Source organism: Euprymna scolopes, chromosome 5, assembly GCF_053919585.1.
Source record: "Euprymna scolopes isolate OS-2025 chromosome 5, ASM5391958v1, whole genome shotgun sequence".
In the NCBI taxonomy this organism is placed as follows: domain Eukaryota; kingdom Metazoa; phylum Mollusca; class Cephalopoda; order Sepiida; family Sepiolidae; genus Euprymna; species Euprymna scolopes.
In genome coordinates, this window is record NC_136486.1 from 29,862,634 (window position 1) to 29,879,374 (window position 16,741).

General features: G+C 33.1%; 1 protein-coding gene across 4 annotated transcripts in view; it reads right to left on the bottom strand.

Moving 5' to 3' along the window:
* The window catches only part of LOC145276758 (proto-oncogene tyrosine-protein kinase receptor Ret-like), a 648,944-nt gene extending 637,200 nt beyond the window's left edge, over positions 1 to 11,744 (bottom strand). For 3 of the 4 annotated variants that reach the window (XM_080128004.1, XM_080128006.1, XM_080128007.1), the window contains exon 1: positions 11,210 to 11,501. In XM_080128004.1, the coding sequence (XP_079984130.1) occupies positions 11,210 to 11,321 (112 nt within the window). In that variant the 5' untranslated portion in view covers positions 11,322 to 11,501. Of the gene's footprint in view, positions 1 to 11,209 lie in introns of all 4 variants that reach the window. The other variant, XM_080128005.1, reaches the window with a different exon arrangement.
* Positions 11,745 to 16,741: the final 4,997 nt, after the last annotated feature.

Below are 16,741 nucleotides of genomic sequence, written 5' to 3' on the forward strand. Positions count from 1 at the left end.
TATATATATATATATATATATATATATATATATATATATATATATATATAAGAAATCTGGAAGAATTAGAATATCATATTTAAGCATATTTTACGACTGAACAAAGCCGGGCGTCCCCTCCCCCACCTAGTTCAATCATATTTCACCTCTTATATATACCGGTTCTTTAATTCATATACAAATATATATATATGCATACATATATGTACACACATACATATATACAAATATAAACACACATATATACGCACATATACATATATTTACACATATAAAAGCACACACACATACACATAAACACACAGACGCACATATTGTATTGAGCACTTTCTTCAGTTTTTATTAATTCCCTTTTCCACTAAATATATATATATATATATATATATATATATATATATATATATATATATATATATATATATCCCCGAAACAGTGTTTCATGGTAAACAACTGATGATCCCTTAAAAAAAAAATTATTATGATAAATTCGAGAGCGAGTTGATGCAGTGATTGCAGGTGATTGAATGACTTACTGACTAGATGGTTTTCTAACGAATGATAAAAAATGTTTTTTGTATAGTTTTAAAGGTTAAAAACTTCAAAGACTATATATCACGGACGTGCAGAAAACTTGTTCAGGGCAGGTGCTCAAATGAAAAAAAAAACGATAAAAATATAGTAATGAACACCGCCTCGGTGGGTTACGGGCATATAATACATTTCACTGGAAAGGTCACTTTTTAAATAACAGTAAAAAGGGGCAGGTGCTTGGGCAGCCCTAGCACTCCTTTCTGCACATTCCTGGTAATTATATATATATATATATATATATATATATATATATATATATATATATATATATATATATATATATATATCTGAACGTCTGTGTGTGTGTGTGTGTGTGTGTGTGTGTGTGTGTGTGTGTGTGTATGGGTGTGTCTGGTCACGAATAGGCCCCTATATGGTTGACTATTTTAAAAAAGTGATTACATATAATGATAGAAGATGTATTGAGGATCAGGAATGGGTATGTTTGATCTGGCAGAACGGTGGTTCATAAAAATTGTGGGATCTACGTTCGTGCCTGGCCCCCAAAGTATGGAAATAAAAAATGAAAAAAAAAACGTTTACAAAGGTTTTTGATATAGATGTACACAAGAATACTTTGATAAGTATGTTTCAACTTAAAAAGGGATCGTATAATAAAATTTTGGGGGTCTGCGTTCGCACCTATACTCCATGGAAATATGGCACAAACTTTAACAAAGACTTTTCATATCTATTTGCGTAAGTATACTTTCATAATTATGTTTCAGTTTGAAGAAATATGGTATAATAAAATTATTGGGTGTTCGTTCGCGCCTGACTTCCATAGAATATAAATATGTCACAAAGTTTAACAAGGTTTTTTAAAAGAGGTGAGGGTCAACAATAACACCTTAACTTTAATCTTAATTCACGTTAGCTTTTATTTATTTTTTGAGTTGAATCATATTGTGTCGAATAAATTCACCTCAAAAATTCACGTTCTTATTAAAGTGAAAGCCAAAGAAAAAAGTCGGAACGTTAGACAATTCTCGACACAAATTTTGCATAACAATTTCAAGTACCACTCTTTCGAAAATATATAAATAGATACATAGTAAAAAAAAGTACGTTACTTGTTATCCTGTCAAAAGAAGGAAAAATCCTGCTCACGTGATTACGCGTCTTTTTAAAAACATTTAAATAACCTTTTTATTTTTATTTGTATATCTATTTAAGCTTTTTTTGTCAGTGTACTAGAAGGAATTCAGTTGATTACAACCCTTCCTGCGTGCTCTTTACATTACAATAGTAAAACTCTGAATCCGACGGCGCAGTACTACACCGTTCAATACTGTAAAACTGAAACGAAATTGTTCCGTTTAAAAAGGGCGCCATTTTCTTCTTATATTATATCGATTCTTTGCTTTAAAAAACTAAAGTAATAATGTGTTTACTTTTTTTAATACTCTATTTTGCTGTTTCGGATTTTTTTTACTAAAGTAAGTAAAGATTCATTAATTTTCAAAACTGTTTTTGTTTCTTTGTTTTTCGATATTTCGTCAATATTATTTAGTAAGAATGTTTAGCAGAAAAGCCAACAAACAACTACCCGAAAAAATAAATATATAAGAAATAAATGTTACCATAGTCAATAAAAGTTCAGTTCATGTGTTTTTGTTTGTTTTGAAATAGTTTTCAATGCTCTTTACTTGAAATAATTTCAGCGAACCGAAATTAAAACGAAGTTTGAGGCGATAACTACTTAAATGAATTGTTATATAAACTACACATGCCATAATCGAATATTCCTCAAGCACAAAATAACTGAAAACATTAAAATATGTTTATAAATATTTCTTACGTTATATTTAAAAAAAAATGCATATGCCGCTCCCCATTTGGGGGTATGAAATTTGTCAAAAGGAAAATTATTCCCAACTCATATTTAGGTAAAAATTACCTTTCATATAAATAATTGAATCCATTTAAAAATATTGTTTTCAAAAACAACATATATATATATATATATATATATATATATATATATATATATATATATATATATATATATATATACACTCACATGAAGTAAGGAACACACATAACCATAAACACATAAGTGCGGTAGTTCTATGATCACAAGGCTGATGGTCTCCGAATTAATTGTCGAATAGTTGTTTTTTTTTACACGGTGATCACCACTTATCAAGGCCCGGAAGCCACTCAGGGATAAGGGTTATTGCAATATTGTGTTTCATAGAAAACTACATATTATTTACCTTTCTGTCAACTTGTTAGATACAATGTCGTTTTGAGATGTCAGCTCACTAAAATATGCACTCTGCCTTACAAAAAATACCCCAGCAGCTCATTGTCATTTACTAGTTGAAGCGCCTCAGGCTATTTGCAATAAAATAAATTTATTTTATTTTTGTTCTATGGGGAGATGGTAAAGTCCGATACTCCACAGCTTACATAGTGTGAACACACACTTACACGCTGTAATTAAACTTAAGAGTTCAAAACATAAAGTGTTTTACCATAGTCGAGGGCGGACCGAAGGTTCCATTTTTATTTCAGGGGGTGTAGAGAAGACCGTCACTACTTTCTCACGATTTCTCCGCTTCTATTGATCCTTTTGTTTAAGTATTTGGTATGACTCGGCTGAGGATGGAACTTTAATCTCTCGCTCCATTAGTGAACGCTTACCAGGATGCCTTATTAAATTAACGGCTTACACGAAAACAGAAGAATTGAATATCTTTTAACTACATCTGTTTTTTCGTGGTTTGTGAATGAAATGCAGCTGGCCTTAAATTGCCCTTACGACTCTCAACGAAAAGGCCATAGGTTCGATCCCGGCTTAAAGCAGTTGCCTGTTTAAGCTACAGTAAAGAACTGTGACAGCAAGATAATTTGTATGAGGATAGGTATATATATATATATATATATATATATATATATATATATATATATATATATATATATATATATACTGCAAGATGTACCCGGCGTTGCCCGTTATTAAACGTAACGTAAAATTCTTTTACGAAAAGAAACTGAGACACGTGCATGTAAGTATTATGTTTTTTCTAGACAATTTTGAAAGTAAAAATAGAAATGCTCGAGCTGAGACCGACACCAAATCCTAAAGACTGTGAGTCAAGTTCAATAAACGTTAGACCAACTTAACACGTTTTTTAAAAAGTGTTGTCAAACCTCGTGTAACAGTTCATAAACAGATAAACATCCGCCGAGCACGAATTTTTCCATTTTTACTCCTTAGCGCGTTTTTATTTTTTTTCGGATCAAAACCGAATACAAAGTTTTCCACGTGTCTGATTACCCTATATATAAATTTTATTTCTGTAGATTAAGAATTCGTTAGGTATATTGGTTGAGAAGCGTCCTCACACAAACATTCATTCTCACTTTATATATATATATATATATATATATATATATATATATATATATATATATATATAAAGACAACAACATGGCTTACGAGAGCCTAACATCATTTACGTTTTACCATTAACTGGTCCCCTTTATGTTGGACTTGAAACTGACGGTACCAATGTTTTTCTGAACTTCTGTACAATTAAATATATATATATATATATATATATATATATATATATATATATATATATATATATATAAGAAAAACTTCTTACGAAAACATCTGAAGAGAGCACACCCTAAGCTCGAAACGCGTTATAAAAATATTTTAAAATAAAAATATGATGAAAACCTTTAAAAAAAAAACCACAATTGTTGATGGCTACACTCTTTTAAATATATATATATATATATATATATATATATATATATATATATATATATATATATATATATATAAGAGATGTTTATTTGTTTTTGTTAGCGATACTTTTTGAAGGAATTCAATTGTTTATTTATTTATTATTTATACGAAAGTGCATTTTTACCTAAATGCGAGTTGGGAATAATTTTCCCTTTGACCTAATTGGTGCCCCCAAATCGCAAACAACATTAATGATAGTGCAAAATCTCTTTGTAAACACAGACCGTCACTCTTTACTTGTTATGAATGTTTATCTGATTACAAAGATTTACCTTAATAACGGGGCTTGTCTGGTGGCTTAATTGTTAAAACCGCCGACTATCAATCAGACAACCATGTATATACATAATGGCATACCATACATAAAGAAGATAAAACATTTGCAAAAGTGTACATTTTCACACACACACACACACACACACGCGCGCGCATACACACACACACACACACATATATATATATATATATATATATATATATATATATATATATATATAGTAATTCAGTGTTATAGGAGAAATAACCAGAGTACTGAATTACTTGTGCAAATTTATAAAATTTGGATCATTCTACCTCGAGTTTCACGGAAGCATTTAAAGTCCGTCGGCAGGATTCAATATACAAAGTAAAATCGGTTCTTCATTCGAGGTTACAATAGTTATAAAACAATCACAACATCGAAAACATCATGAAACCAAGATGAAAGATCAAACTAATGTATCCATTGGAATAATATATCAATTTACTAGACATTTTAACCCGTTAAAAACGGACAAAAGTGGAGTTAGAATAAGTTCTTCATGGCAAATCGATTGTTTAATATTGTTAAATATGTGTGTTTCTGTATTAAATAATAATCACTATTAAGTCCTAAGTTCCCATTTCAGCTAGACCCGTGTCATGGTTTCTGAGAAAGGGTGAGAGTAAATATGGTATTATTGTGACTAGTCCCTATTAATCCCTATTTACCTCTAACTGTGCCTAGAAAAGATACCATAGCACTTAGTTCGCTGCACCTTATCATAGGAAAGATTCATCTAAAATTTCCAGATCAAACCAATACTTTCCGATAAAAATTCTAGAGTAAATGTGGTATTGTGGTAGCTAATCCTTGGTAATCCCTTAATAATTTCTAACCGTGAATTAAACGTATATCACGATATTAAAATCGCTGCATTTTATATAGGTGTTTACAACATTTCAGCTAGTTCGGCTCCGTAGTTTTCGAGAAAAGTTGAACAGACAGACAGACAGACAAAGGGAAACATATAGATATGAGCGCACGCACATATACTGTGTGTTTTATTATCATAATGCGTGTGAATCAATACAGCAATTAATATCACTCAGATATATATTTTATTTACGCATACACATACATAATACATGCAATTTTGAAACACGCGAGCATATGAACACATAGATGGTGTCTAAATACCGTTGTTCATATCTACGTACCTAATGAATTGACCTCTTGCATTGAAAAACAATGGCTGCCAACAGAAACGGTGGTTGTGTTATGAATAAGTGTTTATGGTAACAAGAGTTGCGCCATCTCTAACGGCATTTTACCTAAGTCGCTATAGCTTAAATCTAATTACAAGGCGAAATCTGTATCGCAAGTACTAGTGAGATGAACGGATAAAAGTTAATACTTACTCGAAGTTTTCCTTTTCTTGAACTGGTTGCCGCACTACATATTTTTTAACAGCCTAGTCCACTATTCTAACACATTTCGTTCATAGTTTGGCAGTGTAATTAGGTCCATATATTCTTCAAAGGTATTGCCTAGACTTTGGTATTCCCTCCCCGTTTCCTGCTTCCATGATTGTACTACCTTGAAAAAATAATGGAAGAAAAACGGCAGTAACCCTATGTGAGTTTAACCGGCTTCCTCCAAAGGAGGAAGATCCATGGGAGTATGAAATTCACAAGCGATTCCCAGCTGCATGTATATTCCCGTTAGGGAAAATGACGACGTTAGGATTTTGCAATTCTGGTAGGGAAGTATCGACATCTTCCTACATACAGCGCCTGGAATTCCCACATTGGTCACCCATCTGGTACTGACCAGGTTCAACATTTCTTAACTTCGGTAATCTTACGTGAACCGGTGTGTCAATGTGATTATGCTGTACAAATATGTACTATCCTGCAGACGTTTAAATGTATAGTGAATTGTCATCTCGCTGCTCAACTCCCTACAGACCCCTGCAAGACAGGATAAAAAATAATAGTTTCTTGCGTTCCAAGTGGCAGTTCGCTTGTTCTTTTTTCCTTTTTTTTTTACTTGGGGGGACGTACCACTTATCAAGGGCCGGAGGTCATTCGAGGATAAGGGTGAATAGGTAGAAAGTGAAACAACATGATCAGTAATGGTGGAAGTTGGATAGAGCTAAATTATTTAAGGAAGCGGCTCAACAGAAACTTATTTACATTAGATTTGAAAAAATGGGCATGCTATGGTCAACCGGGAAGTAGCCTCACGATATTGTGTTTCACAGACGGACAGTTCTAGCATAGAAACTCTGCTCCTGGAATTTTCGGTTAGTTTTCAACACAGAGTGAAGTACGTTATAGACGGTTGTTGTTGCGAACGTTTGACTAACATTTTTTAAAAACTCAATCATGTTCTACAAAGACTGGAGCTCTCTTTGGAGTGAAAAATAGTAATAATAATAAAAAATATGATGGCATTTTTTTACGACCTGCCCTAGCGTAGTATATACACTTCCAACCACCCTATGTTAAGAATTGTTTTCAGAATAAACACAGCCCAAACTCCCCATGTTAAGAACGGTTTTCGATGTTAGGGGGTGTATAGTCCGAAAACCGCTCTGTACATGGGGAGGTTGGGGTATTTATAATACGCTGGCGCACGTCGTAAAAATTATCAATAGGATCTTACCCCTACTTTGAGTTCTAAACATAGTGTACTCGATAGTTGTAAATAGTCACCCATCTTAATACTGTCCACGCTGTACTGTGTTTAACTTTTACGATGAGATCCGCGGTGCTTCATCGTTACACGAAAACAGCCTATCATACCTTGACAGAGTACAAAATAGACTTCGTGGCTTAGTGAGGGATGCCCTTTTCTCTACCCTGCAACCTCTCTCCCACAGAAGAGACGTTGCGAGCCTATCCTTATTTTATCGTTATTTTCATGGCAGGTGCTCGTCTGAACTCCAATCCCTGGCCCCCCCTCGCCAATCTTTCACGAAGAACACCCGTCTGGCTGAATCCACTGTGAAAAATTTCCCCCACTCTATATCTGTGCCTAAATCAAAACGCGGATTCCATGAACAAAGCTTCTTTCTTAGAACTGCACGCCTGTGGAACTCTGTTCCGTCTGCCTGCTTCCCTCCGGACTACAACTTGGATGTCTTCAAGTCCAATGTTAACAAATTCCTAATGAACCGCCCCCCTAATTAAACACTTCATCAAATCTCCACACTAACGTAATGTACTTGCAATAACCCTTATCCCTGAGTGGCTTCCGGGCCTTGATAAGTGGTGATCACTGTGTAAAAAAAAAACAAAAAAAAACGTACGTCAGGCTGTAAAGTCGTGCTAATAAAAATACACGCTTGTATGAATGAATGATTGCAACTTGTTCGCACCCCTCTTCCCCCGTCTCCGAAATCTAACCAGTAGGCATTAACACTAGAAGCGGCCAAACATATATAGGGGATACTATCTGAGCGAATTTTGTAAGTGAAAATATACGATATATTAATAACGAAATATTAGCCGTATAAGTCAATGAGTATTATAAACCAAAACACGATTTCTAGCTGGAGTTTTTAGTTTCCCCCCACTGCAAGAACTCTGACACCAGGTTCGGAAAGTGGGATTGAGAAGGTAGCGCCCCCGAGGAGGGGCACTTTGACCAGCAGAACGTGCCTAGGCAGCCCCATCGACATTCCGTGGTAAGTGCATCTTAGGTGATTAAAAATAAACTAATCTCTTCTCAAAGAGAGAAGGCAAAGTCTGAAAAGGTGAACCTCCTAGAACTACACAGAGCCAACATTACATAGCAATTAACAGAGATCAGACCATTACAAGAATGGTCTGATCTCTGTTGATTTAGGGCTCGAGTATCCTACATACTTTGTACATAGATACATGCATACGTACGTACAAACATATATACATACATATACTTAAGGCTTCCTTCAGTCTTGACAGACTATGCATACCCACTGTAAGGGTGCCTGCCCGTTAAATGTTTATGGCAAAAGTTGCGCAATCCTCGACCACGCCTCTCCTGAGTCGACATTGTTAAATACCAGTGCCAAGTGGAGATTCAGGACGATTGGAAACAATGCCGAGATAAGCGGAAAGCACATACAGCGCCTAGAATTCCCAAATGGTCACGTATCTGGTGCTAGCCAGGCTCAACGTTGCTTAACTTCGGTGATCTGACGAGAACCAGTGCCGTACATACATACATATATACTTACATAGTTTATCTATTAACGATATAATTACTTTGGTCCATGAGAATAGCGAGTACTTTGTATGAAAACACGCAAACGTGCACACACATACACACTTGTAGAGAACTTGAATGCCTACTAAACACTATCCTCGAGTGTCTAAGGGTTTGTCAGGACACACTGGCATTAGGAAACTTTTCGCTACAAGTAAACCTTTACCAAATATTCAGAATAACATAGTATTTGCAGCCATATTAAAAAAAAAGCATGAAGTTAGATACTCAACCAGACCAGATGAATTCCTGTTCTGGAATCCAGTAAGACTAAGATACCCTAAGAACGATATACTATAACATATGTAAGTGGTCAATCGAGAAAATGTAAATAGTGTTTTCAATTTCTTTACTAAATCGGTGTTTTAGATCATAAAGAGGGACTTAAATGGAATATTCGATTATCTACGTATCACATGAAAGGATCAAATGTTAACTCAAGGAAAATACTCCTTAATTTCTGAGAAGTTTGAATGCAGTAAAATGAAACATAGTGAATGTATTTATACGTGTGTGTGGATATGATGTATGTATGCGTATATGTACTGCATGAGATGAACGAATGAACCATATCGACGCGAATATTTCCAATTACGATTTTAAAAAAAGGTCAGAAATTGCTGAACCTTCGCCGGAGAATAAATAAGTATCGAAATTAAATAAAACAATTTTTTTTATTTTTTTTTCTGTAACCCCTCACTTAATGTTAGGGTTACCTTTCCAGCCCATCCATAGATTTCGTGTTAAGAGTTATATTTGTAATAATTTCCTTCGCATCCTAAAGCGAATTAAACTTTGTTTCTTTTATTGTAATATTTTTGGACATATTATGGGGTGGGGGTTATACTCGAATGCTAAAACAACATGGTTTTATATCTGAACGCTTTAGTGACGTCTGCTGCTTTATATTTTCTTCGCGGTTTTCAAAACTTAAAACGCTTTGTCTATTTCCGGTTTGTTCCGTAAATCGCAAACGAAAATATTCAGTTCAATATTGGTCCCCTCCTATAGAAGCATTAAGTGTGCATATATATATATATATATATATATATATATATATATATATATATATATATATATATATATATATGTGTGTGTGTGTGTGTGTGTGTGTGTGTGTGTGTGTGTGTGTACGTATGTATGTATGTATATATATGGGGGGGGCGTGAAAAAGAAAACCAAAAATAAATAAATAAATGGTAATCAAGTTTTCGTCCCTATTTCAGGGACCATCATCAGGATTTGGTAAAAAGTTGCTGAGGAAACAGGTAACAGACCACATGAAAGTGAAGACGGAAATACCTTTTTTTTTTAAACCAAATCCTGAAATAGGGAGGAAAATTGATTACCATTTATTTATTTTAGGTTTTCCTTTTCGTTCACATAATTTCAACCATCGTTTGTATTTTATTTTATTCATATATATATATATATATATATATATAGAGAGAGAGAGAGAGAGAGAGAGAGAGAGAGATAGAGAGAGAGAGAGAGGGGGAGAGAGAGAGAGAAAGAGAGATAGATATCCAGAGATGTATACAGATATATATACGTATATACATACATATATATAAATCTATCTATATACATATAAACAGATATATACATGTATATGCAGCTATAAATACATATGTATATACACACACACATATATATATATACATATGTGTATACAAATATTTATACATATATAGCAAAATATAAAGAAATATATATATATATGTATATAAATATAAAATATATATACATATATGTACATATATAGGCAGATATATGAAACATACAAATATATACACATATATATGGAATTTATATGCATATATATATATATCAATATATATATATATATATATGTATATACATGCAAATATATGTAATATATACATATATAAATATATATATATACATGTATATATATATACACTGAAATATATATATATCATATATATAGAAATATATAGGCGTGTATTCTACACACAAATATAAATGCACACAAATATATGTATACACATATATATTCAAATAATATGTATGCGTACACACACAAACACACACACACACACATGTGAATACGTGTTTTAGTCACAAGCTAATAAGTGTTAAGTTGTTTAAATGAAATCGGTAATAGACGGTAAAACAACTCGGAAAATCAGAGTTTTTAAGTTTTTTTTGTTTTTTTTTTATCGAGTAAATAACTTACAAAAATAGTATCAATAAAACCTAGTTTTATATTTTCATCTCCATCTTCCCCCACTTTTTTTTTCTTCTCAATACCATTTTCATTTAAAAAATGAAATAAAGTGATAGAAAAAAAAACATAAAGAACTAAGACTTTTCTCCGTTGTCGGACTTACCTGGTGGCAGCGTGAACGGTAGAGCAAAAAAGAGCATGATAATAACAACAGTGAAAGTTCCCGGTGACACCATCGGCGTCGTATAGTAAGTCGCAAGTGCCGACTTGGTCATATCCTATGGTATAGCCAGTCTCACCGCAGAGCCTGTCGCCCTTCCTGGATCACAACGGATAATATTGTCAGGTAAAACGCCATGCCGGCGCAACATCACTTCGGGCGGTGCGCGTTCGTTCGGTCCAATAGCTTAAGTGCCCCAACCTCTAGCATTAACAGCGGTAGTAGCAGTAGCAATAGTATCACTAATAGTGCAACCCAACAATAATAAATGTAGTTGTAGTAGTTAACGCGTGTGTATATAAGCTGTAGTAGTTCTAAGATATATAGATTCTTGAAAACCAGTGCGCGCTCCACTCCTCTCTATCACCGGCTCCTCCTCCTTTTCCCCCTCCTTTCCGCGTTCGCAGTTAGTCTTTCATCTGTCTCTGCGACAAGTGCGACCACTTCGCGTTTTGCTGCCTACTCTCACTGCACCCCAGGCTATCGCTCCTGCTGATGCCGCACCCTCGTGTTTGGTTTGGTCTCCTCCTCTTTCGGCGATCCGTTTTTCTCTCAATCATTTCATTTACTCTGAGATCACTAAGACGTATCCCGTCGTTCGGACTGGAATCGAAGAGCGTAGTATCTGTTCGGTCCTTGCTCGGATGAGGAAATCAAGAATGCCCCTATTTAGTGGCGCTGAATATTTTATACATAAAAAAAAAAAAAACTCATTATGTCTGGCTGTCTGTCTTCATATTTTCAAACTCTATCTACCAAAAATAAAAGTCGCAGAGGTCTCAAATGATTAGAATTTTTTATGGGCCGTATTTAATGGGTCATTAGCCGATTAAGAGTTTTTAAGGGACCAAAGGAATCAAAATTAACAAGAAATTGTTATACATTTTGTAGATTCATCTTAGTTTATTTTTAATCGGCTCATGTGCATGTCACATTGGTACAGTGGTAACGTCACCAACTTTGGATGCTACAGTTTTGCTTTCGGTTTCGATTCTAGCTGATGGCACCCAAATACATTTTTTTTTTTTTTTACTTTTGAAATCATGACTCTATAATAAAATATACGAACTCTGGACAAATTAAAATATCATATTTAAGCGTATTTTACGACTGGGAAAAGCCGGGTTACCTCTTCCCCCCACTAGTCTTGTATATAATTCTACTTTGATAGTGGGGCAAACAAATATGCTATATCTAATTATCTATCCTCTCTCCATCTCTTTCCCTAGTTAGAACTGATTACAATGAGATCATATAGGTCCTTGCAATATCTATCTCTCTATCTATATCGATTTCTCTCTTTGTTTCTTTTCCCTCTCTCTCTCCTTCTCTTCTCTCTCCTCTCTCTCCCCCCTCTCTCTCTCTCTCTCTGTGTATATATATATATATATATATATATATATATATATATATATATATATATACATAGAAAGAGAGAGAAAGAGAGCAAATAGATAAATAGATAGTGCAATGACGCATATTCACTCATTGTAATCAGTGCTACGTAAAGAAGGGCAGGAAGTGGACGGTGGACGGTAACAGCTAATTTCGCGTCTCCTGAAGAAAAAAAATCCCAAATTATTGTTTGTTTCTTTTCGTTATTGATTATAATTATAATAATTAAGAATATCCGTGTATTTACTTTTATGAATCTTTCTACCGCATATAATTTGTTTTTTTTGTTTTTTTAAATAAATATATTTAAGTTTTTTATCAAATACATAAGTTTATTTTCGAAATATAATAAATAAGATTAGACGTAAACTCATTTTACCAAATATTGGTGTTATTTACATTTGGTATTGATTTTTTTTTTTTAGTACGCGCAACTACAATAACTCGGAACTTTTTCCATTAGAAAATGCAATAATGCCTGTCACGGTTTATTTTCTGTCCTTCCTTACCCGACGCTCTTTAAAATGAGTGAATATGCACTGTTAATATATATATATATATATATATATATATATATATATATATATATATATATATATATATATATATATATATATATATTAACAAAGTGCAGTGAAAAGGAGTGTATTTCTTCGAAACTCCGCGGATTAAGGACTATCCACTTATCTTGTGCTTCCTTTTTTAAATTAAATGTGTTTTTAACTCTTTTTCAGAATGTTTTTTAACATGTTTTATTAATCATTTGTTCATATTATAAGCTCTATTTCTTTTTCGGTTTTATTGAGCTTTTACATCTGGTTGAGATTACTTTACTTGTAAATATTAACTCTTTAATATTTATAATATATTTTAAGTTTACCATTTTGATTACCTTGGTAAACTTATTGTAATTTATATATATATATATATATATATATATATATATATTATTTTTAAAATCTAATTATCCACTGACACGTGTTTCGTCGTCTACGATTCATCAGAGTTGCTGAATATAACGAGATTCGAAATCGGGGCCCCACGGTAATGAGCCTAAGCCCTTTAGCTCTGACCCATCTCGCCAACTGTCTGGATATATCGCGATTTACATAAATGCTGTTTGTTTTGGTTTTAGCGATATGTTTTGAATGAATTCAATTATTTACGAAAGCGCATTTTTACCTAGATGCGAGCTGGGAATAATTTTCCCTTTAACCAATTTGGTACCCCCATAAATGGCCGCAAAATCAAGTTGTTGTTGTTTTTTAAAACTAAATTACATTTATTAAAATCCATTATTTCTGAGTAACTTTTTTTTTTCCAGAAAGATAAAACCCTGAATTTTATCATATAGAAAACAGAATAATGTAAAACTTTTTCTACTATTTTTAATTCAATTTTAAATGTTAAATTTTCCCAAAAAGTTAACAATTGACATTTTTTGTCTTGCACAAAAAACGTACTTAAATATTTAAAAAAAAAGGGTTTTTGAAATAATTAATTTATTTATTTATTGTCTAACTAAGATTTAGGATGATTTTTTAAGAGAATATGCAAAAATATTATAATATAAGTACCTGAATTTCAAATAATTCCACTTATTCATATAGGTAACCAAATATTTCGCGTCAACGTAGAGTTCAGATCGACTCTGTTTACGTTTTCTTTTGATGGTAAGAAAACTATGGAAGACGAAACAGGCCAAAAAAACTTATTTTTCAGTGACGAAAATTTCAATGTATTATTAAGCTGAGGCTGGCCAGTACCAGATGGGTGACCATTTGTATGAGTTTGGTTTTTAATGTGTATGTGTGTGGGAGCCAGGCTCCCCAAAATGGGGGGGGCAATTTAAAGCAGAATAAAAAAAAATTATTTCAGCGCGTTTGGTCCACCGTAGTCGAAAGGCGGCAAACGTTTTCAAACAAGATCGAAAAAAATGATGCTATTTTTAACACAAAGGGCACAATATTTATCGAATTTTTTTTTTTTGCATCGATTATTCAAAGCATGCCCTGTTTAATAATGGTCATGCATTATTCGGCTCGCTAAAAAAAAATTGTTAATTTATTTATCAAAAATTTTAAAATGGCTTTTTTCGTATAAATATTAAAAAAAATTTTTTTTTGTTTTGCTTAACTTAAATTAATTATTTTACTTAACATATTCACCGAATTTCACACTTCAAAACTCAAAAGCGGGATAATTAAACACAATCGAAGTTCTGATATTCAGACGTCAAAATAAGGTATGCAAACAATTTTTTTTTTTTTTTTTTTTAATCTATAATTCTGTCCCTTACAACAACACAATATGTTTTGTTCAGTTTCAGATGATTATTTTAAACATATTTGTTCCCACTTCAAAACAAGGGGGGGTTTTGTAAGCAAAAAAATATATATATATAAATATCGTTTATGAAAAATAAGTACACTGTTATAAAGTTCATTCTTCTCCTAATAATCGCTGAAAATTTCGTATTGATCGGATAATTACCTGATTTTTGGTAGATTTTTAAAAAGACGGTCCGTCAAAAAGTACTGACCTGCCCCCCCCCCAGTTTTGGCGGTGCCTAATATATATATATATATATATATATATATATATATATATATATATATATATATATATATATATATAGAGAGAGAGAGAGAGAGAGAGAGAGAGAGAGAGAGAGATAGATAGACTATTTCAGGTTAATATTTTCAGAGGGGAAACAGCCAATGAATTGTTAACGAGATTCATACAGGATTTATATGTTGCTACACATTATTGATTATGTTTCGGTCAGCCAGTTACAAGAAACTAGAAACTTATTCAAGCAATTTTGCTTATACAAATTAGAGTCTGTAATGACTTGACCAGGTCTCTATGCACTTTTAACTGGTTGACCAAAACATGATCAGGAATATGTAGCAACATATAAAAACTTAAGCAAAACAAATAAAAAGTATATATATATATATATATATATATATATATATATATATATATATATATATATATTGTATATTGATGTGAGATTAGTAGGAAAGAAACACAGCTAAGTGATCTATTTTTCAATTTCTTATTTAAAAAAGCGTATTATTTATCTATATATATATATATTACATAAAATATATCAGTACCGTCGGTTACAATTCCAAAATAAAATAGGACCAATAGTTGGTCGCCTATGCCGGACAAAACTCAGCCTTTGTTTATATCTGTCTACTCAGGAGATAGATATAGGTAAAACTATGGCGGTACCGATGTTTTTCTGATCTTCTCTAACACACACACGCGCGCGTGCATACATACATTTATATATATACGAGGTACGTTAAATAAGTTTACGGAAATTTAAAATTGTCGTAGTCCTTTGGAAATTCAGTATGTTATTGCTGTACATTTTATATGACTGACCAATTTTTATGATTTCAGGTTCAAATTAACAGCTACAGCAGGAATTGGAATACACTCTACTAAAGCCTGATTTTTACAGCTGATGAATTTTAAAAATGCAGTCTGGATGTGACGTTAGAAGAACGATATACAATAAAATTCTGTTTTCAACTTGGGAAAAATGATAGAGAAACGTATGAAATGCTTCAGACTGATTTTGGACCATCTTGCATGAATTGAGCATCAGTTTTTGATTCAAGAAAAGCAGAGAATCTGTAAGGAATGATGAGAGGTGTGGGAGGATTAAGGACGTTACCATAATTGATTGTCCAAATAAAGAATTTCATGGATAAAGACAGCCGTGCGCCTATAGCGACAATAATTTCACAGTTTGATGTCAGTGTGAGAACGGTACACAAAGTTATTCTCAAGATTCTGAAGATGCGGGAGATTTGCGCGAACTGCACGAGTCCACAACTCCATGCTTGCCGCAGACTATTTAACCAAGATGAACATCAAAACAGTTCCTCACCCCCGTATAGTCCAAAACCTTGCTTCCTTTGATTTTTCGTTATTCCCTATGCTAAAGGAAAACCTTAGAGGCTGTCATTATGAGACAAATGAGGGGATGAAAGAGGCTGTGACGAGGGTCATTGACACAAGTGGACTTCCAGGAGGCTTTCCAGAAGTTGGTGAATA